Below are 24,336 nucleotides of genomic sequence, written 5' to 3' on the forward strand. Positions count from 1 at the left end.
ATAACTGAGTGACTTATTTATTTATGGCAGCAAAGGTTCTCAGAGCTCACATTTATAAAAGTGAAAATAGGAAGAGAATTGGTCAACAGCTCTCTTTCATTACGGCCAGCAGTAATATTTATCACACATTTGGGGGGGTGTGGTATTCCCAGGTGGTGCTAGTGGTGAAGAACCTGCCTGTCAGTGCAGGACACGAAAGAGACCAGGGTTTGATCCCTGGGTGGGAAAAGATCCCCTGGAGGAGGGCATGGTGACCCACTCGAGGATTCTTGCCTAGAGAATCCCAAGGGCAGAGAAGCCTGGAGGGCTACAGTCCATGGGGCCACGAAGTGTTGGACACAACTGAAGTGACTTAACATGCACGCACTGAAGTTTTTTATTTTTTACTCATTTTTTTTATGTGGCTCATTTTAAAGTCTTTATTGAATTTGTTACAATATTACTTGTTTTGTGTTTTGTTTCTTTTGATTGCTAGGTATGTGGGATGTGAGCTCCCACCAGGGATTGAACTTGCGCCCCCTGTACTAGCAGGCAAAGTCTTCACCACTGACTGCCAGGGAGGTCCCTAGCCATAAGCTTTTAAACCTCCACTTTAAGAATTTTCATTTATTTCATTAAGAGATGCATGTCAAATATCTTTTAGAATTTTTTGTCAAGACATTAGGTGATTTTGATTAAAGATGCACTAATTATGATGCAAAGTATTTTTCTGGATCATTAAGAGCCTTATGGGCACAGGCAATAAAATTTTTTTTTTTTTTTTTTTCACAAATAACGATGACAGGATGGTCAAAAGTAAGACTTATGCTTTACAAGATAACATTAGAATAAAATTCTAAGGGAAGTGGAATAGAAACACGAGTTTAAAGAGGAAAAAAAGATGTCAACTTTCCAATCAACAAGGGGCTTTGTCCACGTGCCTTTAATTTTTATTGGAGTGTAGTTGCTTTACAATGCTCTGTCAGTTTCTGCTGTACAGCAGAGTGAATCAGCCATACGTGCAGTCTTTTCTGGACTTCCTTCCCATTTAGGTCAGCACAGAGCACCGAGTCGAGTTCCCAGTGTTATACAGTAAGTTCTCATTAGTTATCTGATAGTAGTGTATATATGACAATCCTAATCTCCCAATCCATCCTACCCCACTTCATGCACCTTTTAAAACAAGCAGTCCTATTGCAGTGCCCTACCAAGCTTTCCTCTCATAAACAGCAGGGTGTTTCCTGCAATTAATAAAGTACAAGTATTAAAAAGTAAAATAAAATTAGGGGTTTCTATTGGGTTCAAGAGTGAGGTTATTTTTACTTGGAAATTCACAATATGTTGGCAAGTATACACTTTACAATTAAAAAAAAAAATTGTATTTACTTTAGGCCGTGCTGGGTCTTCATTGCCGGGTAGGTGTCTCTCTAGTTGCAGCAAGCGGGGGCTACTCTCTAGGCATGGGCTTCTCACTGCGGTGCCTTCTCGGGTGGAGCACAAGCTCCGGAGCATACTCAGTAGTCGTGGCGCACGGGCTTAGATGCCCCACGGCGAGTGGGATCTTCCCAGACCAGGGATCGAACCTTAGTCTCCCGCATTGGCACACGGATTCTTTACTACTGAGCCACCAGGAAGACCCTTTATTTCTAAGTACGGCTGCTCCTTGGGGTCTTATTTAAAAGGCAGCTATTTTCCCTCCCTTTTGCTGCTGTTTTCTTTTTCCATATCCAATGTCCCATAGTCTTTTCTGATTTGTAGGTAATGGAGAAGTCCCCGGAGGGACATGCTGTGACCTAGAGTGCTACTGCCATAAAACATTTAATGCTACTGTAATTTGAAATTTCCAGCCATTGGCTGATCAGAACTGACACTGAAATGTCCACCAATAATGATTCAAGAAAAATTGGATGATTTTTCAAAAAATATTTATTTAGGCTGTGTTGGGTCTTAGTTGCACTCATGGACCCTTAGATGTGGCGCGCGGGATCTGACCAGGGGTCTGAACCGGTGCCCCCTGCGTTGGGAGAGCAGTCTTAACCACTGGACCACCAGGGAACTCCCTGGATGGTTTTTTCATTTTAAAAAAAACTAAGTGACATTATACTAGTTCTCCACCTTGCCACACCCCCAATTCTTTTTATGCTGAGGCTACTTAAAGCATTTTATATTTAAAAAGGCTCACAAGTTAAAAAAATTGCTTTGAGATAGCTGATTTGTGTTTGTTCTTTCAAAAAGACTATGAAGGGGTTGTTTTCTGTTGTGGTTTTCAATTATTAAACTTCACTCTAGTTAACACTGTTCTGCAGGAACTGCTAACAATGAGACTGAGGAAAATCAACACAAAAACAAATGAATGACCTTTTATTTCATACAGAGATACAGAGGCAATTGTGTGGGGCAACAATCTGACGGGCAGTCCAAATTCTTGAGGGAGGAAATTCATGGTAAATGTCATGATGGCTGGTTGAAGAGAAGGTCAAAGGAGGAGAGAGTTGAGACAGAGACTGCTATGGCTAATAAATTAAAATTACAAAGAGCTACCAGGTTTTAATGCCACGACTTGACTTTGTCTGGGCATCCTCAATGCTGTGAACCCCGTAATTATGCACAGTTACCAGCAAAACTCTCGAGGTGTAGTTTGTGCCATTTGTGTCAAGGGAACTACGCTCCTTACAGATCACTGAAACATCATACTTCATTGAAGAGTTGTGAACTTTGCTCATTGTCTGTCATGGACGTGGCCTTTGGGGCCTGACATGAATCTGGGTTGAATATCATCTTTTAAGGTAAAACAGTTGACATTTTGGTTGGTCCCAGTTTTTGAGGTGATGCCACTTAGAGTGGCGTCTTCTTTTAATCTGAGGAAAATATTTACTAAAAAAATTGTCTTGCAAAACACAAGAAATGAGATCAAGGTAGTGGAGACTCTTTCCGTGACACTCCACACCTCACCTCTTCACCTGTCTGTGGGCTGCCTGGGGTGTGTAGACTCGTACAGCTGCACCCGGGGACCTGACTCAGTAACAGTCTATCATGAAAAACACACTTCCAACACTTAACATCTGTAACTGGGACTCGTCACATGATTTGTTATCAATGAAAACAGTTTATTGGCTTTAAATATACATCAGTAAATTTTTAAATGTTAGTTTATGTTTTACGATAAAAGAACACTGAACCAAAACATCAGAGGAAATGAGGCTCAGTAGCATGATTTCAATATATTTTCCTGGATTAAAAAGACTGTTTTAAAAAAGTATATGACTTTTAATCTAAGAATGAAAGCTCCATGAGCTCAATGTTTAGCACTGAATTGTGACTAAATTTAAAAAACAGAGTTCATAAAATAAAGGCATAGTGTGGGCAGCAAGAGAAAAGACTTAAAAAAAGAGGGGGGGAGCAGATTTTAATATCACGTGTAACATCGCTTGGCTGCTTTTGTTTGGTTTTGTTTCAGTCTGTTTAAGGCAGGATAATCTCTCTGCAACCCTGAAGATAAACTCTAGTGTTTTAGCTATAAGAAAGTTTTAAGAGTTCAGATATACAGATAAGCCAATTAAAAAAAAAACCCAAACCATTTTCTTACAGTATTCTAAAGACTTTTAAGCATTATATAAATCTTTAAAATTCCTATCACCCCCACTTTAAGAAATAAATCTACACTTTCATAAGGCACTCTTAAGACATAAAACAGTTTTGAAAACAGTTACATTCTACACTAGGGATAACCCATTCCTTTGCCATAGGGATGGAGTGGATTGTTTGCCTGAAACTAGTCAATCTTTTGCACCAACAGAAACAAGCAGGTGTTCAGACCATTCTGAATTTACCTAAATAGCTTAATTTTAACAATGGGACTCTCTCATCCACTGATGAGAACTGCCCAAATTTAATGGTGAAATTTTAAAACAATATTCCTCTCTTTCTAGAAAATGCTTCCTTTGGACACAGAACAGAGACTTCTATTAGCTCCCGCCATAAAGGAAGACAGAATGGAAGACAACCAAAGCCTCCCCATATCCTTCAATTTTCCTGATGGAACAGTAAACATAAAGGAACTTCACTTTTAAGTGACAACCTAATAACTATGGATAATCTAACATTTTAACTGTGTGTCTTCTAAGTATGCACGTTATTGGGCTAATGGCTTCCACTTCTAAACAGCAAGTATTCAAATCCCACCGTCCCTATTGCTAATAGAAACAAACACCAAAGCTTACACTATAGTAATGCAACCTCTAAGACTGTAACAACATGAGAGATTTCAGGACAGTTCCCACTCTTCCCTAACAGAAGAGAATGAAGGAACAAGATGGGTCAGACTGGGCCTGAAATACAATCTATGAAGAAAGGACGACCAATGTCCCTGTTGAGTGGGAGGAGTTAAACTTGTGAAGTTGGGGGCAATATTAGACTGAGGCAATGGTGTGGGCTGGGTCTTTGTTTCCGAGAAGTAAAGAACCTCTAGAAAGGCTGCCGCTGGGCACTCCTTTCTTCATCCTTCTGGGCTGGAAGCAAATGCTCTGTTACTTCTCGTAGAACTTCTTGTTGAGAAGGAAGATGAGGAGGTTGACGTTGACTTTAGCTCTGTCAAATAATTTCATGACAGCGACTCCTTCATACTGTAGCTGCAGCAGGTCCTGTTTAAAAAAAACATTCTGATGGTTAATCAAGTCCGTGGGACAAGAAAAGGAGGGACATGAGTAGGGAGGGATCCGGAAGGGACGAGGCCTGCCTTGTGCGCCAGATGTGAGCTGGGGTGAGACACAAGTCCCCAGCTACGGAACTGCCTGCTGCGGCCCCGTTAGTCTAAGTGATATGTCGCCTGGAGAAGGTGACAGCGTTTCAATCCATGATGAGACATAATAACCCCTGAACACAAGATAAGGCCAGTAATGTCATCTCAACACTATCTATTAGAGTCTTCATTTCCTTTTCAAATGACAGAGCTTTCCTATCCTGAACGAGATGGGAAGACAGGACTAAATGTTTTTTACATTTACTATATGTTCCTCAATGTAGGAGCATGTTATACGATGTCTGTTTAAGTCCTGTCAGAAATCCTACCAGGAGTGATTATCTCAGATTTAGAGATGAGGCTGCTGAGGCTGGGGGATGGTAAATGACCTGCCCAACAGAACAGAGCTAGACGTGGTAAATCTGGATCTGACAGCTAAGCCCTGTTTCTCTACTACCCTCCACTGTTTAGAACAAACCGAGGAAATCAGAGTGGTCTCACACCCAAACTTTGGAAGACCGGTAATGAAACAGCAAGAATCAAAGGGCCTGAAGGTAGGACTTCTCAGTGATCCAGTGGTTAAAACTTCACCTTCCAAAGCAGGGGGTGTGGGTTCGATCCCTGGGTGGGGGCGACCAAGATCCCACATGCCACAGGGCCAAAAAAAACACACAGAAAACAGAAACAATACTGTAACAAATTCAATAAAGACTGCAAAAAAAATCTTTAAAAAAGAGAGGGGCTTGAAGGGACCCCAAAAGTTCAACCAATTCATCTTTTGGAAAAATCTTAGTGGCTCCAGTTGGACAAGGACCCTGGTGCATCACCTGAACTGTAACATCTTGCACCTGGCGGTCATTCCATAGCTAACGATTCTGTGCATGGAGTGATACGCTGAGGCAGGATGGGCAACCTACACAAATTTGGTGAAACTGAGGGAATAAGAGGCTCTTTTTTGTGTAAGGACTTGAGTTAGCTAGGTGCATCATAAAATCATTTCACATCTGTACAGTTAATGTGTTTTGAGGGTCTACTGGTCATTGAGAAGGAGACAGAGAAATACTACCTGTCCTTAAGGAGTCTGCAGTTTGGAAGTCGAGAGGAAAGTAAGTTGACGCCTGTAGTTAATAGGGGCTGGCTCTACAGGCTATGTAGGTGAAGGAGAAACTGACTGTGGTGTGGCTGATGGGGCAAGTTTTAGGTGTGGTAACAACCTGAAATTCCTCAATGAATGACAGAGGAAGAAAGCGGGGGAAAACTCCCAACGAAGGGAGAGCGACATGTGCAAGAGCCCAAATTTCCTTTCAGGGAAAGGCCCCTGCCCAGCCTGACGGGGTGCAGCCATCTGAGGAATATTATAAGCTGGGTACCAACCACGGAGCACTGTGTGCACAGAACTAACGGAAGCTGGACGTTACCCAGGAGTCCTCTCAATGCCCTTACGTTTTTTAATGCAAAAAAAAAAAAAAAAAGAGAGAGAGAGAGAGAGATGTTTCAAAATAAAAATCAGGGATAGTTATGTTACAAAATGATTCACTGCAGAATTCTTGAATTTAAAAAGGGATTCAGAGGGGAATTCCCTGGTGGTCCAGCAGTTAGGACTTGGTACTTTTATTGCCCGGGGCCTAGGTTCAATTCCTGGTGGGGGAACTAAGATCCCAAAGCTGCATGGTGTGGCCAAAAGAGTCATATTGCATAACAGCTTCAGACTGGAAACCCAGGCCCATCATTTATTTTTTTCATTCTGATGTAACTCACGCTGTTTGTCTGCTATTTGTTCTGTGATCCCTATTTATTAACTTACACTCAGTAAAAAGTTGCTTTCTCTCAAAAAAAAAAAAAGTTCCCAAAATATAAAGTGAGATTCAGTTTACAAAGATGCAATTTACACACATCTTATCAGAAGTATACCTTTAAACCCCCTATATCAAATCAAAATGAGACGGGGGAAAAAGAGATTTCAAGCTACTGAAAAAGTTCATGATTTTGTACTGTCAAGATCTGTACCTAAGCATTTTATTCAAGTCCAAGGTGTCCGTTAATTTAGTGGCAACCCTAAGTGGAAGCTTCAGGTATGCTCTCTGGAGATTCATACGTCTGCAAAAGCTCACTAGCCCAAACAGACCAAATCAGACACTCAGAAGTCCTCAGCTCACTGCCAAGTGTGGCAGCTTTCCTCACACGGGTCTGCTTTTCTCCCCTTTCCTACCCTGACAAGGGCACAACTATCTCACACGCAGAGCTGTCAGTTTTACCCCGTGCAGACCCACCTGATAATGTAACATAAACGTCTCCATTTGAACTCCCATGAACTTGGCCTTCACTTCGAAGTCTCCAACTTCTTCTGTTGGACTGATTTCAAAGATGACGTTTTTAAACCTGTTTGAAACACAACATGAGGGTTTGATTTTTGTGTTCTCACATAAAAATATTCTGTGAAGTCTGGAAAGGAGATGAGCTCAGTGTTCAGCAATGAAAAGGGGGACAAAATAAAGGTGCAAAGTGCTTTCACAGGTGGGGATGTGTGTGATATTGATGCTGTAATTACCATCTGCTTTGGGATCTGGAGAGAAGGGTGGCAACCTCTCCTGGGAGAATGTGCTTCCCACGGAGAGAGGCACCGTGAGGAAGGACACAGTGACCTCTGAAGGAACGACGTCAGGAGTCGTCCTGGCCTTCCATGTGGCCACTCCCGAAACGTGACAGTAAAGGGAGAATCAAGAGGAGATGGGGCTAGGAGCAGGAGGAAAAGACAGATGTCTGAAAACAAGCATGTCTGAGGACTGGAAATGGTACACAAACAAAGCAGGGGTCAGAACCAAAAGAACCAAGACAGCAGGTGTTCTGGAAGGAGTAGGTGCTATAGATGTAAACGGACTGAGTACTACTAAAGATAAACTGCTATTACTGAGAATATTCAAGGTACCACTCACTCGTAACATGTTACATGCCCAGGAGTTTTATGGCACCAGAAGGTGGGAGCAAGCTGTTCTCTAGGTGATCAAAGCGTGTCACCCCAGATTTTCAGAACTCAACTATGGAGCAAACTGATCTATCATAAACAGACCCGAGAACCATGGAGGATGCAAAAGAGGTCACTGAGAAGCTAGACGAGAGGTTACAGAGTCCACAGGCTAAAACACACGCGTTTTACTCAACAGGAGACTCTCATCGGTTTTATAAAGATATTATTTTACGTAATAAGTAATTTTATTTTAACTGGTTTGGTTTGTCATCTGGTTTCTAAGTCTGTGGTAGCAAATTATTAAATAATGATAGGCACCTGAACAGTAAAAGGAAATAATGACAAAAAAGAAGGGAATAAATAATAAGTTATGAAACAGGTCTGAAAAACACATACAGTGCTAATCTAAAAAACAAACAAACAAACCCAAAACACCAAGGTGCTCAATTGAAAAAATAATCAGAGAAAACAGATAATAAGCCATGTTTAAATACACACACCCCCCCCCAAAAAACCTCAACTAGAATTCTAAAAAATGCAAAATTTAAAAGTGCTATCTTTTTTATTTATTAAGTCAAAAATATCAAAAATTGCTTTGTTATTCAATTATGGTAAAGAATTATTGAGGTAAGAGAGTTCCAGAAAAACATCTATTTCTGCTTTATTGACTATGCCAAAGCCTTTGACTGTGTGGATCACAATAAACTGTGGAAAATTCTTAAAGAGATGGGAATACGAGATCACCTGACCTGCTTCTTGAGAAACCCATATGCAGGTCAGGAAGCAACAGTTAGAACTGGACATGGAACAACAGACTGGTTCCAAATAGGAAAAGGAGTATGTCAAGACTGTATATTGTCACCCTGCTTATTTAACTTATATGCAGAATACATCATGAGAAACGCCGGGCTGGAAGAAGCACAAGCTGGAATCAAGATTGCCGGGAGAAATATCAATACCCTCAGATATGCAGATGACACCACCCTTACGGCAGAAAGTGAAGAGGAACTAAAAAGCCTCTTGATGAAAGTGAAAGAGGAGAGTGAAAAAGTTGGCTTAAAGCTCAACATTCAGAAAACGAAGATCGTGGCATCTGGTCCCATCACGTCATGGCAAATAGATGGGCAAATAGTGGAAACAGTGTCAGACTTTATTTTTCTGGGCTCCAAAATCACTACAGATGGTGATTGCAGCCATGAAATTAAAAGATGCTTACTCCTTGGAAGGCAAGTTATGACCAACCTAGATAGCATATTCAAAAGCAGACACATTACTTTGCCAACAAAGGTCCATCTAGTCAAGGCTATGGTTTTTCCTGGTCATGTATGGATGCGAGAGTTGGACTGTGAAGAAGGCTGAGCGAGGAAGAATTGATGCTTTTGAAGTGTGGTGTTGGAGAAGACTCTTGAGAGTCCCTTGGACTGCAAGGAGATCCAACCAGTCCATTCTGAAGATCAGTCCTGGGTGTTCTTTGGAAGGAATGATGCTAAAGCTGAAACTCCAGTACTTTGGCCACCTCATGCGAAGAGTTGACTCATTGGAAAAGACTCTGATGCTGGGAGGGATTGGGGGCAGGAGGAGAAGGGGACGACAGAGGATGAGATGGCTGGATGGCATCACCGACTCGATGGACGTGAGTCTGAGTGAACTCTGGGAGCTGGTGATGGACAGAGAGACCTGGCGTGCTGTGATTCATGGGGTCGTAAAGAATCGGACATGACTGAGCGACTGAACTGAACTGAAGTACTTTCATACACATTTCGGACACTGTTTGAAAATATTTTGTAATATTAATACATGTGAGTTAAAAAATTTTTTTCAACTGCTATGGAAAATAGTATGGCAGTTCCTAAAAATATTAAAAATAGACTTTATCATATGATCCAGTAATTTCACTTCTAGGTATACATCAAAAAGAACTGACAGCAGGGTCTCAAGAGAGATTTGTACTTCCATGTTCAGTGTAACATTATTCACAACAGCAAAAAGATGGAAGCAACCCGTATGTCCATCAAGGGACAAATGGATAAGCAAAATGTGGTTCACACATACAGTGAAAAGCGACTCAGGCTTAAAAAGGAAGAAAACCTGTCACAGGTTACAACCTGCATGAGCCCTGAGGACATCATGCTAACTGAAGAAAGTCAGACACAAAAAACAAGTATATTATTCCCCTTGTATGAGGCAACTAGGAGTCAGACTCATAGAATCAGAGAGGAGAATGCTGGTTTCCCAGGGCTGGGGGAAACGGGAAACGGGAGTTGTAATTTAATGGGTACAGTTTCAGTTTTCTAAGATGAAAAGGTTCTGGAGACGGGCTGCACAACAATGTGAATGCACTTAACGCTACTGAACCACACACTTAAAAGCCGTTCAAAGGGACCTCCCTGGCGGTCCACGGTTAAGTAAGACTCCAGCTTCCAATGCACGCAGCATGAATTCGATCCCTGGTTGAGGAACTAAGATCACACATGCCTCACAGTGTGGCCAAAAACTACTTAAAAAAAATAGTTAAGATGGTAAATTCTATGTTTTGTGTTTTTCACAATAAAAAAAATTATACACTGACCAGAAATTGCATTAGGCATCTATCATAAAATAAATACTCAGAGGTAGAATCAAAGATTACATTATAAAGGTGTTATTACATGTGTAATATTGTAAAAAGTAAAATCAACTTAAAATATTCTATAATAGGTAAATGGTTAAATTAAAACTATAGTATTAAAAATTATGTGGTCATTCAAACTATGTGAAAAATGCTCACAACATGTAATGAGGAAAAAGCTGGATACATGACTATAAACAGTATCATTCCAATTTATGTTAAAAAAAAAAAAAGTAGGAAAGTGAGTGAATAACCTTTATGTGAATAGAGGCCTATTAGGGAAAAGATACAAATACATTCCCTTCTATGAAAGACCAACTAACTCTGGGTATTAGGCCAAATTCTGCATATAACTGATTAATTAATCAATTACAAACACACATAAAATATAATAATGATTATCCAGATAAGAGAAAGTCAATAAGATAAAGCTATGACAAACACAGAAACAAAAATAATCAATATATAAAATAAAGTTAAAAAGTAAATACTCACTGATTCACTTGCAGGTCCTCAATTTCCAAAAGAACTCCTTTTTCATGCAGTCTTGCTGCCGTGTATTTTAGAGAGATCTTTTTGCTTTTCTTCCCTTTCATTTCCCTAGGCTTTTTGGAGACCCTGTAAAGACCACATTATGTCACTTTCTATACGTTACTATCTACTGTGAATCTCTGTTGGTCACTCAAGGATATGAGGTTGGAAAACAAACTTCCCAAACCCAAGCGTAAGTAACAAAGCAATTCTAAAATGGCAAATGAATGCGAGGATTTCTACTTCAGGGAACTATACTGAAGGGAATCCCACAGGAGTCACTCTTAGCCCCCTTGGCTGTAAAGAGGAAAAAAAAAATACCTTAGAATGTGTAATTTTTAAAAAAGTTTAAGTCAGCATAGCAACACAGAGGAATGGGAACAAGGAAAAAGAAACAGATGTTAGCAGGCCACTGGGATAATCAAGGCAAGAAGTGGTAAGAAAAGTAAGCTAGGGAGGAACTGAGACGAAGGAGAACAGGATCTGGGACTCTCGAGGGAGGGCTCTCAAGAAATGGGACAGAAAAGCTGGTAGTTGTATAAAAAGTAATAATCCCTACAGCTGGCAACTGAGTATCTATCAAAATCACAACTACATAACATTTTGAAGCTGGCAATTACATTTCTAGAAATTTATCTTAAAAAAATATGCCTACATTTGCAAAATGATATATGCACAAGAGGCTATTTGTTAACAGAATTTTTTATAATAAGTAACTGGAAACAACATCAATGTCTGTGATGGAGAACTGACTCAGCGGTTACTTTATCTCCACAGTGGAATACCATGCAGCCATTAAAAAGGAAATGAGAGCCTAGCTCTGTCTGCTTAGAAGGCCTGAAACAATAATGGCTCTGGCAATGAGCACATCTAGTCCCTAGATTTCGGTTTCTAAATACCATTCTTCGTTAAAAGGAACAAAGGATGTTTGGAAAAATAGCTGATTCCAAGCCTGGAGAGGGGAGAATACAAACTGAACCAGAAACATCTTATGTCACAAAGTCAAGAGCTGCTCAGAGAATGACAGGGACATTTCAGAAGGATAGAGGCGCCAACTCCGTGGGCTCAGCTACGTGAATCTGATTTTTACCCCTTCACGTCAGCCCTGCCTTACTTTGGGAAGTCTTCAGGGAGGGAGAGAAAAGACACAGATGGGAAGAGTAAGCAGGCTAGGGAGAGGGGAAGCTGATGGGCTAAACACAGTGCATCGATTGACAGCTGAAAGGTACATGGGTGCTTATGGTTCTGTTCATAGATTTTTCTGGGGTTTGAAAAATCTCAAAATGAAGAGTTGGGAGTAAATAATAAATAGCCTTCTAGCAAGCAGAACCTATGCTTAATCACTTCACCTCTATGGATTTTCAATTTCCCTCCCTGAAAAATGGGCAGACTGATGGTTTGTGGCCAGCACCAAGGAGGCTGCATCAGTTCTTCCTTGGAAGCTGAGAAAAAATCATGGTCTGGGAGCCTGTGCTCAGGAAGTACTGAGGCCAAGGAATTTAACTATTTATGTTAATATTGTTTCTTAAGTGAGTTTTGAGGCACATCCTGGTTTAGGGGCCACTAAATGACCCCTTTACAAGGTTCTTTAATTTCTAGGGCCGAGAAGATACTTTGGAGCACAGGATGTTTAGAAAGAAGCATCCTTGAAACCCTCCACACATTATTTATTTACACCATACCATAACAAATGGAGGGCTTCCCGGGTGGCTCAGTGGTAAAGAACCTGCCTGCCAATGCAGGAGATGTAAGAGACTTGGGTTCGATCCTTGGGTCGGGAAAATCCCCTGGTGAAGGAAATGGCAACCCATTACGGTATCTTTGCCTGGGAAATCCCATGGAAAGAGGAACCTGGCAGGCTACAGTCCATGGGGTCACAAAAGTTGGACACGACTGAAGTGACTTAGCACGCACGCACACATAATAAATGGAACTAGGAAATTACAAACGGTTAGAAGCCAAACAAAGGACTAATGCAATAAACAGATCCAGTGTGTTGTCAGTAAAAAGCGCCAATGTCACTTTAGTTGCCTCTGCGTCTTCCCCTGACATTGATTCGTTATAAAGATACTCACTTGCCCTTGCTGGCTAAGTTATCCAGGCAGGTCTTGATGTAGCTTTTATAGTAGTCCACCTGCTCTCCATAAAAGGTGGCCTTAGAGTTCAGGGCAGCGTATGTCTGCTGCAGTTTCACCAGCTCAGCCTTCCTCCTCTGTCGGTATCTCCGCTGATTCCGAATATCCTGAGACATAATTATTAAAACCCAAAAATAATGATGTCATGTGCTTCTCGAACCATTAACACTAGAATCTGGCAGTGTTTAACTCGGCCTTGCTTGACCACATGTTCATCATAGGCAGCAGTTTTATGCTCAAAAATTAACAAAGAAATTCAGACCTTATCCATTTCCCCCCCATCTCTATTTTCTAGAGGCAGGGAAAATGGGTTACTTTCACAGACGGTCTCAGAATCAACTTGCAAAGCTTGTTTATACATCTTAAATATGTTGTCAGGAGAGGGAGAAAAAAATAATTTTAATATAACAAGTACCAAGCTGCAAGGTGTGTGTGGTGTGCCTTTAGTGCAACAGCAGAGGACGCATAAATTCCTTGGCCTGCACCAGAGCCCCTTACTTGAGAAGACTCACACAAATCTAGGATGTGATAATCGATCTGAAGCGAATTTCTATTGCAGTTATCATTAAAAAGAGCCAGAGGGATTCTTTAAGGTCAAAAGACAAACTGAGACACAGGAAACTCTAATCAGGCTGTTCCTCCTACTGATTTAGGCCATGGAATAAGCCATGGGAGGGCAGGCTGGGACCTTATGCTGGAAGGGCCAGAAGCGATTCCCGGGAGGAGAGGACCTGAATCGGCCCGTGAACTAAAGGTATGTTGCCCCTGGAACAGCTACCGTGTCCCCACAAGCCTCTGAGACAGCTTTCAACACGGCCAGGCCACTGCTGTCCCCTAAATGCCATACCCTGGCGATGTCATTGATCAGCTCCTGGTATCTGTTCTTTGGGTCTACAGTGCCAAGCTCTGTGAGCTTCTTCAAGCCTGACTGGATCTTCTCCTTCTTCTCTTGAAGACTGAGGTTGCTGTCTTCCTTTATGGTTTTGGACTTCTTCATCTTGTCCGGAGTTTTGGCGTCACGGATGGCGCGTCTCTGCATGGCCCGCTGATGCTCTGCTTCCTACAGCAAGAAAGAGGATGTCGTGGAGGGCCCCCACCCTAACCCACACTGGAGCCTATACAGCTCACACACTCTATTCTAGAAACAGAGGGTAACAAATTTATAGCCCCCGTCCCCCAGCCCAACACGAGACAAACTGCATGAAGCAGAGGCCATTCTCCTTTCATCTAGAAGAGAAACACCTATGAAGCTAGATGTTGGCGTCTTTTTTTTTTATGTTGACCATTAAAAAAATCCTTATTGAACCTGTCACAATATGGTTTCAGTTTTTTGGCTGTGAGGCGTGCAGGATCTTAGCTCCCTGACCAGGGACTGAACCTATACCCTCTGTATTGGAAGGCGAAGTCTTAACGACTGGGCTGTCAGGGAAGTCCCAAGATGCTGGCTTCATTCCTGGACTCCGAAGTTTAATCAGGAGATTGAACTCTACTGCATGCAAAATCCCTTACTCTTTCCCTATCGCATGTGGGATATGGAAACCATTTACTTTTACTTGAAACCTGGCATGATGAATGTGACAGTCACACCAATGCAATGCCAGTGGGCGGTGAATGTTTTATTCCCCCACCTCGTCACAGCTGGATCACCTTCAAGCCTGCCCTCTGCTTTCAAACGTGCTGCAAACTCCAGCGAAGAGACCCTTCTTGTATCTGGTATTTCTCCTGGTCACCAACCAACGTCTGTCTGTTGTGTTCCCACCCAACAAACGATCCACACCCGCCTTCCCCTTCTTTCAGCACTGTCCTCAAAGTCTGGCTATCATCACCAGTTCTCGTTACCATTCCTCTCACCCCAAATCCAGTGCCTTCTCTTAGCTGTTGCCTTGCTCATCTTCTCTGCGCACCTTCCTTGTCCTAGCAAGGGCTGGTGCCTCCAAAGGACCCAGGGTCCTTTCTTTATGACTGTTCTCTCTCAAAACCTCAATGATCACCTCTATGCTGATAGATCCTAGCATGTGGCTAAGGTTCTGGGACCCTATTTTGAATTGTTTATACTATGGATGTTTATACTCAGAAAGGTTGTGATTTTTCCCAACCTGGAGCAATTCCTTTCCCAATATTCCCTTTTCTTCTAATATCAAAACTACTGCTTATCATGTGATATAAAGAGCATGAACTGGAGTCAAGACAGAACCAGATCCAAGTTTGGTTCTGCTACTGTAAGCAAATGATCGTGGGCAAGTTATTTAACCTCAAGGGGGTCTCAGTTTTGTCATCTGTGAATGAGGAACCTTGGTTCAAGCCCCATACCTTCCTGATGCTTTGCTCCTCACTGGCCCCTTTCTTAATTTTTATTATTTTTAGGGTCAAGACCATGGTGAATTTTCAGTGGTTTTCTAATTGTTTCAGTTTATATGTCACATATATCAAAATGTATCATGAGTTCACAGAACTCAGGAGCCATATTCTACTCTTCTCTCCTACCTACCAAGGCATTTAGCAGAATTCTAACTATAGGACTTCCCTGGCGGTCCAGTGGTTAAGAATCCACCTGCCAATGCAGAAGACATGAGTTCCATCCCTGGTCTGGGAAGATCCCACATGCTTCGGGGCGACTAAGCCCATGCTCCAGAACTACGGAAGCCCTCATGCCCCACCGCCTGTGCTCTGCAACAAGAGAAGCCACTGCAGTCAGAAGCCCATGCTCACGGCAAACAGAGAAAGCCCTCATATAGTAACAAAGACCCAGCACAGCCAAAAAATAAAACAATAAAATTTTTTAAAATTTTAGAAATACAATATTCAATAAATTTCTGGGCAGACTCACTGATTCTGTTTCAGGTTAAATTAAAGCACACAAACAGACTGTGTGCAAGTGCCAGTGAGCTCTGTGCCCTAGAAACATCTACCTCTGGATTTAGGGACCAACAGCTTTCTCAGGAAGCCCCGAATGCTGCCATCTGCAGACACATGCAGGCCCACCTCCCAGTGACCGCCTCTCGCCATCTGTGTCACCCGTCACATGCCCCCCACAGGAGCACCTGTCCATCTAATTACGGTACACGATAACCCCCAAACTTTACCTGTTCACTGGTGGCTGGTGTTTCTAGGATTTCAGTCAAGGTCTCTCCCGGCTGGAACCGGATGACATCCACAATTAAGCGTTTTGTGCTGAAAGGAGATTCAGGAGACATCTGAACATTAGCACCTGTCCTGCTTCCTCTTGAAGGGACCTCAGCAGGAGCAGAACAAACACCGCCTCCCAGAGTCCCACTGGGCAGCCCTAACACAGGTACTCGAAGCCCCAGGATCACTCCTGCAGCTATGACAGAGTGGGCGCTAAGGTCAGGATCTCAGAGATGCAAATTCATTTCAGCATCTCATTAGCAAATAAGGCAGGTAAGTTCTGTGCCAACTATACTACAGGAGATGACCAGAATTGTATTGGGCTTAAATGGCCAAGGTCATTTTAGGTATGAACAAGTGGACTCATTCAGCAAGACCAAGGGACAGGCGTGATCACTGGGTTACAGTCACTCCACTCCTCCTCCTTTCAATCCTCACTTCAGTAAGATGGTCCGAGCATCCATTTCTGCATTCTCATCTCCAGGCACATCGAACTTATTGGTCAGTGTGAGAGACACTTCCGTCTTAGCCAGTGCCTCCTTATTTGGGTCATTTAAATTGCCAGCACCTTCTCCTAAAGTTTTGGAAGGGTAGGAAAAATAAATCAATATGATAAAGAGAAAAGACATTGGAGAATAGATGATAATTCAAATAAAAGAAAATGCAAGTTTAAGAAGACAGTTGAACAGTGGCAAGGATACCCTTTAGTGAGAAAAAAAATATTATGCCAAATGATTAAGACAAAGGATCCCTAATAAAATAATAAATGTTTGACAAATCAACATTGTAATATTTCTCTCTCAAAATATCCTGTTCATTTCCTTTATAGGACTTATCATTTCTAGTTACATGATTATACGTATTGTTCCTGCTGTTCAGTTGCTAAGTTGTGTCTGACTTGTTGTGACTCCACAGACTGCAGCAGGCCAGGCCTCCCTGTCCCTCACCATCTCCCAGAGTTTGTCCAAGTTCATGTCCAATGAATTGGTGATGCCACCCAACCATCTCATCCTCAGATATGTATTATATCTGAGCATTTATAATATGCATTATATTTGAGTCCATTATCCACTGGACTTCAGTTCCTAACAGATGGGGATGGCACCTCATTTCTTCCCTGATGTGTAATTGGAGCACGAACAGCGTGGAGACAGATGAGGAGACAATCACAGCACTCCTGCCACGCTCCCCATCTCCAGCTTCCAGGCAGTTACGTCAGAACCTTACCTATCAGGGACTCGATGGTGGGCACCTCGCCGAGGTCGTCCAGCAGCTCGTGGATCGGATCATTGTGCTCCGGGGCAATGGCATCCTGGTGGTCTAACAGGAGCTGCAGCCACACATCCAAGGGTCAATTCCATTCACACACTCAACCCACCATCCCCCAGCCCCACCCACACCACCTAACAGCACAAAAGAGGTTAGATAACAAAACTCCTGTGTTTTCAAGAACTGACAAGTTAATCCTCAACAGACTGACCCAAATAAACAACATGACACATAGAGCAACATGCTGGCCTGTGATGTATGAAGAAGAAATACTGGTACTCTCTCAGTCAGTCAGTTCAGTCACTCAGTCGTGTTCGACTCTTTGCGACCCTATGAATCGCAGCACGCCAGGCCTCCCTGTCCATCACCAACTCCCGGAGTTCACTCAGACTCACGTCCATCGAGTCAGCGATGCCATCCAGCCATCTCATCCTCTGTCGTCCCCTTCTCCTCCTGTCCCCAATCCCTCCCAGCATCAGAGTCTTTTCCAATGAGTCAACTCTTCGCATGAGGTGGCCAAAGTACTGGAGTTTCAGCTTTAGCATCATTCCTTCCAAAGAAATCCCAGGGCTGATCTCCTTCAGAATGGACTGGTTGGATCTCCTTGCAGTCCAAGGGACTCTCAAGAGTCTTCTCCAACACCACACTTCAAAAGCATCAATTCTTCGGCACTCAGCCTTCTTCATAGACCAACTCTCACATCCATACATGACCACAGGAAAAACCATAGCCTTGACTAGACGGACCTTTGTTGGCAAAGTAATGTCTCTGCTTTTGAATATGCCATCTAGGTTGGTCATAACTTTCCTTCCAAGGAGTAAGTGTCTTTTAATTTCATGGCTGCAGTCACCATCTGCAGTGATTTTGGAGCCCCCAAAAATAAAGTCTGACACTGTTTCCACTGTTTCCCATCTCAGTACCAGCTATAAAGGATTTAAATGCACCATACAGAAGAAAACTAGCTTCACTGGTGGCTCAGACGGTAAAGCATTTGCCTGCAATGCAGGAGACCCGGGTTCGATCCCTGGGTTGGGAAGATCCCCTGGAGAAGGAAATGGCAATCCACTCCAGTACTGTTGCCTGGAAAATCCCATGGACAAAGGAGCCTGGTAGGCTAAAGTCCATGGGGTCGCAAAGAGTCAGACATGACTGAGCGACTTTACTACAGAAGAAAGAACAAGGAAGCTCACAGACTTCAATACTCAAGTTATCAATGTACTCTACAACCAGTTCAAATGACTCATACTCATGCTTTCGCGTAAAGCTTCTGGTATATAATATCTTTTAATTCAGAGAAAAGTGCATCAGATCAACATTATTATTAATTCAGGGCCATTCGCCAAATCCTACATGGTGATGTGGTCAAAAATGACAATCACTGAAATTTCATTTTACTTCCTCATTTCATGTTCTATATGCCCCCAAAGGGGAAAAGGAATGAATTGTAAAAACAGTATTTTATCCAGTCACTATATCAGGGGTCACAACAGAAATTCTGAAGCCCACCCACGGGGCTTCTGATTCAGCTGGCCTGAGGTGGGGTTCCGGAAATTTCGTTTTTAAAAGCCAGCCCAGATGATATTGACACAGGTGGCCTGGGGATCACTTGGAGAAAGTTAAGAAAAATAAGCAAAGGAAGATAAGAAACAAGGCAGATGTAATGTCAGTAAGATCTAAGGATGGGGAGGTATCTGGCGTCCAGAGACAGTGGGCAGCAGCCAGAGAAGGCAATTAAGGCAGAGCAATGGAATTACATCACTGAAGAATACTTACCGTGTGGGTGTTGATGATCTCGCCGATGGAGATGTAGATCACTGGCTTGGTGAGGGTCACTAAATCGGAGTATTCATCCACATTAAACTTATCCTGAAGCTCTGGGACATCACAAGCAGTTTGGAAAAACCGTCTGAAAATAAACACAGGAGCCGGGCCCCGACAAGTGCCACGCGTTTAAGAAGCTGATGAAGGAAGGATACCCCACAAACCCTTAGAACGGTGAGTTCAAACAGAAGCCAGGCAAGACGGTTGACTCGAGAGAAACCACAGCATGTCCGTTGTGCCTGACAGCCCTGGGACGTTGGTGCTCTTTCCACTTTATTCTAGTTCTGCCCACAAGAACCGCTCAACCGTAATTTAAGACGGTTCTCAAACACCAGTTGTTGTTAGTGGACCCAACTCTCGAAGACAACGCCCTGAACTCACAACTCAGTGATTAACTTACAAATACTAAAAGTGCTCTCCAATTCTCCTCTGACTGCAAAGTAACACATGCCTATGTAGACATTATGTTTATGTTAAGTATTGTCTATTTCATAGGAACACATTTTACTTTTTAAAAATATTTTTTAAATATTATTTTTCATTTCTATTTTGGCTCTGTTGGGTCTTTGCTGCTGCTCACAGGCTTTCTCTCAGTGCGGGACATGGGCTTAGTTGCTCCACGGCATGTGAAATCTTTCCAGACCAGGGATCCAACCCATGTCCCCTGCACTGGCGGGCGGATTCTCAATCACTGGACCACCAGGGAAGTCCAGAACACATTTTAATAGCTCGCATATGTTCCTCATCATCATCTGGAGCTCTGAGCGCATCAGGCACGTATCCTACGGTACTGTGGTCCAGGGAATTCTGGGTGTGGTATTTCATCTCGTTTTTACCCTTAAGAGTTAGAAACACGCCCACAGAGTATTTTATGTACCTCATCCCTTTCTCCTTACCTGAATTTCTGGTAGGACTGGGAGAGGTATTCATTAATAATGCTCAAATGAGCGTTATCTCCCAGGAACATCTTATTGGAAGCTGCGTGCTGGAGCATCTTGGCAATGGACCCGAGATTGCGACGTTGGTCTGTGGTGAGCTGGCCTCCTGCCGACAGGTCAATGATGTCAAAGGCATCAGGAGCAACAATGGCTGGATTCATGTATCGGTAGTAAAGCAAGTTGCCAATAATCTGGGAACAAAGGAAAAAGAAATGGGTGTTAAAAGCCACTTCAACAAGTAAGCCACAAATGACTTTGCTAACAAAACCAGAATATGTGGCCCTGTGAGGAGGGGGGGGGAACACTCTACACACACACACACACACCCCTTTTCTCAAGGCCTGAAACTAAAATGACCAAATCCCTCAACTGGATGCAGAAAAAAAAAAGAAAATGAGAACAGAACTGAAAATCACTACAATGAAAGAACAGATTCTGAAGGTAAAAATGGTAGACATGAAGTCTGTTATCCAGCATTTTAGGGCATTCTTTGTCCACATATCACGGCAGCAGATAAAGCCGTGTCAGCCACATGTACTTTTCATTACCATGGAGGTGGGCACTCATTCTAAGAAGCTAAAACAAATCCTTGAACATGACCTAGCGTCATCTGTCCAACCCCCACCATCCTCATGCTGCAGACATCAAAGGCAGACAAGTTAATGTCTCTGAAATCAAAGCCACTCAACACATATCTCTTCTACAGAAGAATTCAAAGACAGTCAAAGCATTTCCCCTGGAGTTGCATTCAGAAAAAAAGAAAATGAATTCACCTGAACAGAAAGTCTAGAATCGAGGCCTCACTGTAGGAAAGCAGAGAGCTAGGAGAGAAGAAAAAAGCGTTCAGATTAAGGAAAAAAAAAAAAGAGGGAGCACAGCTGAGTAAGAAAGAGTCATCAGCAACAGCCTTAGCGCAAACTGTGCTTGCTACCATTCATCTGGCCACCAGCAGAGGGAGCAAGTCTTCAGCAAAAAGGACTCAAAGAAATGCTATCTCAAGACAGAAAAATCCATCTTCTCCACTTGGTTGATAGCCATGTGCCATTCGAACAACATAGGAACTATACAGGAACTAAAAGAGGTATCACTTACTGTTTACAATCACTTTCAAAACCTCAGGCTCAATGGCAAGCTACTGACAAAATCTATGCTAAGGTCCTTATTACTAAAGGTCTAAGGAGAGGAACAGCTACCCACTCCAGTATTCTGGCCTAGAGAATTCCATGGACTGTATAGTTCATGGGGTCGCAAAGAGCTGGACACGACTGAGAGACTTTCACCTTTACTTTTCATTTTCAAGGTCAGGCTTAGTCCTGGAGAAGGAAATGGCAACCCGCTCCAGTATTCTCGCCTGGAGAATCCCATGGACAGAGACCAGCAGGCCAGTCCATGGGTTCTCACAGGGGCAGTCACAACTAAGCAACTAAAACAAACAAAGTGAAGGTCGAAGGCCAGGCTTGGTCTGGGCACTTTTCCCTCCAAGGGCTATTATCGGAAGGGAAAGAACGTGCCAGCTTTTGGTCTTACCTTCAACAGCTCATCCTCACCAGCATCAGGGAACTTCTCGTGTAAGGAGTCCTTCAGCACTTTGGCAATGAAGCGCATCCCGTAGCTGTAGGGTAGACAAAACTTGGTGAGAAGGACTGGGAGCTGGAGGCCACTAGTGCTGGGCTCTAAGGGGGCCACAGCGGGCGACACTCACGGGATTTTGTCCACAGAGCTGATGATGGCTGCCAGGAACTTGTCAGTCACAGCCCGCATGTTCCGGATGGAATTGTCTAGCCGAGTCCTGACTTCCTCATGAGAGAGGGCCTGTTCTGGGGTCACGTCATAGGGCAGTTTGCTGGGAAAGCAAAAATTACCCACAAGTATGTTAGACCATAACTTCATGGCAAATAGAAGGGGAAAAAGTAGAAGCAGTGACAGATTTTCCTTTCCTGGACAAAGGTCCATCTAGTCAACACTATGGCTCTTCCAGCAGTCATGTACAGATGTGAGAGCTGGACCACAAAGAAGGCTGAGTGCCAAAGACCGATGCTTTCTAACTGTGCTGTTGAAGACTCTTGAGAGTCCCTTGGACAGCAAGGAGATCCAACCAGTCCATCCTAAAGGAAATCAACCCTGAATATACATTAGAAGGACTAATGTTGCGGCTCCAATACTTCAGCCATCTGATGCAAAGAGCCACCTCATGAAAAGACCCTGATGCTGGGAAAGATTGAGGGGAAGAGAAGAAGGGGGCAACAGAGGATGAGAGTTGGATGGCATCACCGACTCAACGGACACGAGTCTGAGCAAGCTCCGGGAGATAGCAGAGGACAGGTGTGCTGCAGTCCACGGGGTTGCAGAGTCAGACATGACTTAGCAAATGAACAACAGCAGCATGCTAGACCAACAGCCTGAGGCGAGGCTGTGTCTTTCATAAGCAGAATGACCCAGAGAGACCAGGTAACTTTGTTATGCTCACAGAGCTGGTCAACGGTGGGGCCGGAACTGGGGCTCAGGTTTTCAGCTGTGACTTTGGAGCCTAGATCTATGTGCCAGGCACTGCGATAGGCATTTGGGATCAAAGTGCTAGAGACATGATAGCTTCCCGAGTTCCTCACGATTTGTACGTGTGGGAGAGACACACACGTAAGTATCTGTAAACACATCGTGCAACAATAAGAAGCTGACCGGAAGTCTTACAATGCTACAGAGAAGAGGCTTCTACTCAGATTGGAGGAATCGAGAAGACGTCCATAAGGAAGGAACATATGAACTCAGAAAAATGGGAGAAAAAAAAAGTCTTCTAGGAAAGAAGATCAAACACAAGGAGGTATGAGGAGGAGAGATGAGAACATTAAAATAAATAGAGGCCAGGTCATGGAAGGCCCTGTGTGTATTGCTAAGTCTGGACTTTCCCAGAAGCCAGGGAGAGCCATTTAAGGGACAGGAGATCTGAATTTTGAAGATTACCCCCCGAGAACCTCATGTATGATCTAACCCTGCTGCTGCTACTGCTGCTGCTAAGTCGCTTCAGTCGTGTCCGACTCTGTGCGACCCCATAGACAGCAGCCCACCAGGCTCCCCTGTCCCTGGGATTCTCCAGGCAAGAACACTGGAGTGGGTTGCCATTTCCTTCTCCAATGCATGAGAGTGAAAAATGAAAGTGAAGTCGCTCAGTTGTGTCCGATTCTTAGCAACCCCATGGACTGTAGCCCACCAGGCTCCTCCATCCATGGGATTTTCCAGGCAAGAGTACTGGAGTGGGGTGCCATTGCCTTCTCCGATGATCTAACCCTACTCTACACCAAATGAGAGGCCCACTGCAGATCACGCTGCTCACATCTCTAGCCCTCACCCAAGCTAGATAAAATCAGAAACATTTTGGCTCTCTGAGCTGTATTCCCCAGCATTTCCCATATTCTGGTGACAAATTCCTGCTCTGGATGTATTAACGTAGGTGTTAAACTATGGCCCAGGCACAGAAGTCTCCTGGATTATGGTAATTTAGTTGGCCTAACTTGCAGTGTTCCAGGGCAGCTCATCATTTGCCCACAGCATCTCCTGTTCCCTCTCACAGAACATAGATATCTCACTCAGATCCAGGTGTCTCTTCCCACCTAACCCCATTTCTGCGATGCCTGTGTCCTTCCAGTCCTAGGCTCTCTGAGCTCCTTTCATCTGCCAACATTTGCACAGGAAGACTCTGCACTCGGCAGGGCCCATCACATCCTCCAGCCTCTGCCACGTGACGCTCACCCACTCAGAGAGGCTCTCATCAACCACTCTAAGTTAGCTCCCACTTGTATGCTTCATCACAGCTCCCTACAAAACTACAAAACTTCACAAAACTCCTCTCAGCTTGCAACTTCATTTCTATGTACCTGTCTCATCTCTCCAAACTATGAACAGAGGGCAGGGAGTGTGTTGGTTTCAATCATTATTGTATGTCTCATCTGTTATTGTATTTTTTTATTTGTTTGTTTGTTTAATGTAGACCATTTTTTTAAGTCTTTATTGAATTTGTTTCAATATTGCTTCTGTTTTACGTTTTGTTCTGGCTGAGAGGCATGTGGGATCTCAGCTCCCCAACAAGAGATTACCCACACTCCACCCCACTTAGAAAGTGAAGTCTTAACCACTGAACCGCCACAGAAGTCCCCAATATCGTATTGCTATATGTGCATTTAACCCACTGTCTGGCACTTAGGAAGTACTCTATAAATATTTGCTAAATAAGT

At 43.3% G+C, this 24,336-nt stretch overlaps 1 protein-coding gene across 1 annotated transcript in view; it reads right to left on the reverse strand.

Annotated features, from left to right (window-relative positions):
- Window positions 1–2,325: 2,325 nt before the first annotated feature.
- IQGAP1 (IQ motif containing GTPase activating protein 1) overlaps window positions 2,326–24,336 on the reverse strand; it is a 105,904-nt gene continuing 83,893 nt past the window's right edge. The window contains exons 27-38 of the mRNA XM_070358326.1: window positions 21,813–21,953; window positions 21,638–21,722; window positions 20,069–20,301; window positions 19,125–19,257; window positions 17,310–17,412; window positions 16,521–16,656; window positions 16,040–16,127; window positions 13,804–14,016; window positions 12,897–13,063; window positions 10,786–10,908; window positions 6,988–7,096; window positions 2,326–4,619 (exon numbers count right to left, since the gene is read on the reverse strand). Of these exons, the coding sequence (XP_070214427.1) occupies window positions 4,506–4,619; window positions 6,988–7,096; window positions 10,786–10,908; window positions 12,897–13,063; window positions 13,804–14,016; window positions 16,040–16,127; window positions 16,521–16,656; window positions 17,310–17,412; window positions 19,125–19,257; window positions 20,069–20,301; window positions 21,638–21,722; window positions 21,813–21,953 (1,645 nt within the window). The 3' untranslated portion in view covers window positions 2,326–4,505. The remainder of the gene's footprint in view (window positions 4,620–6,987; window positions 7,097–10,785; window positions 10,909–12,896; window positions 13,064–13,803; window positions 14,017–16,039; window positions 16,128–16,520; window positions 16,657–17,309; window positions 17,413–19,124; window positions 19,258–20,068; window positions 20,302–21,637; window positions 21,723–21,812; window positions 21,954–24,336) is intronic.

Source organism: Bos mutus, chromosome 21 (assembly GCF_027580195.1).
Source record: "Bos mutus isolate GX-2022 chromosome 21, NWIPB_WYAK_1.1, whole genome shotgun sequence".
NCBI classification, from domain to species: Eukaryota; Metazoa; Chordata; class Mammalia; order Artiodactyla; family Bovidae; genus Bos; species Bos mutus.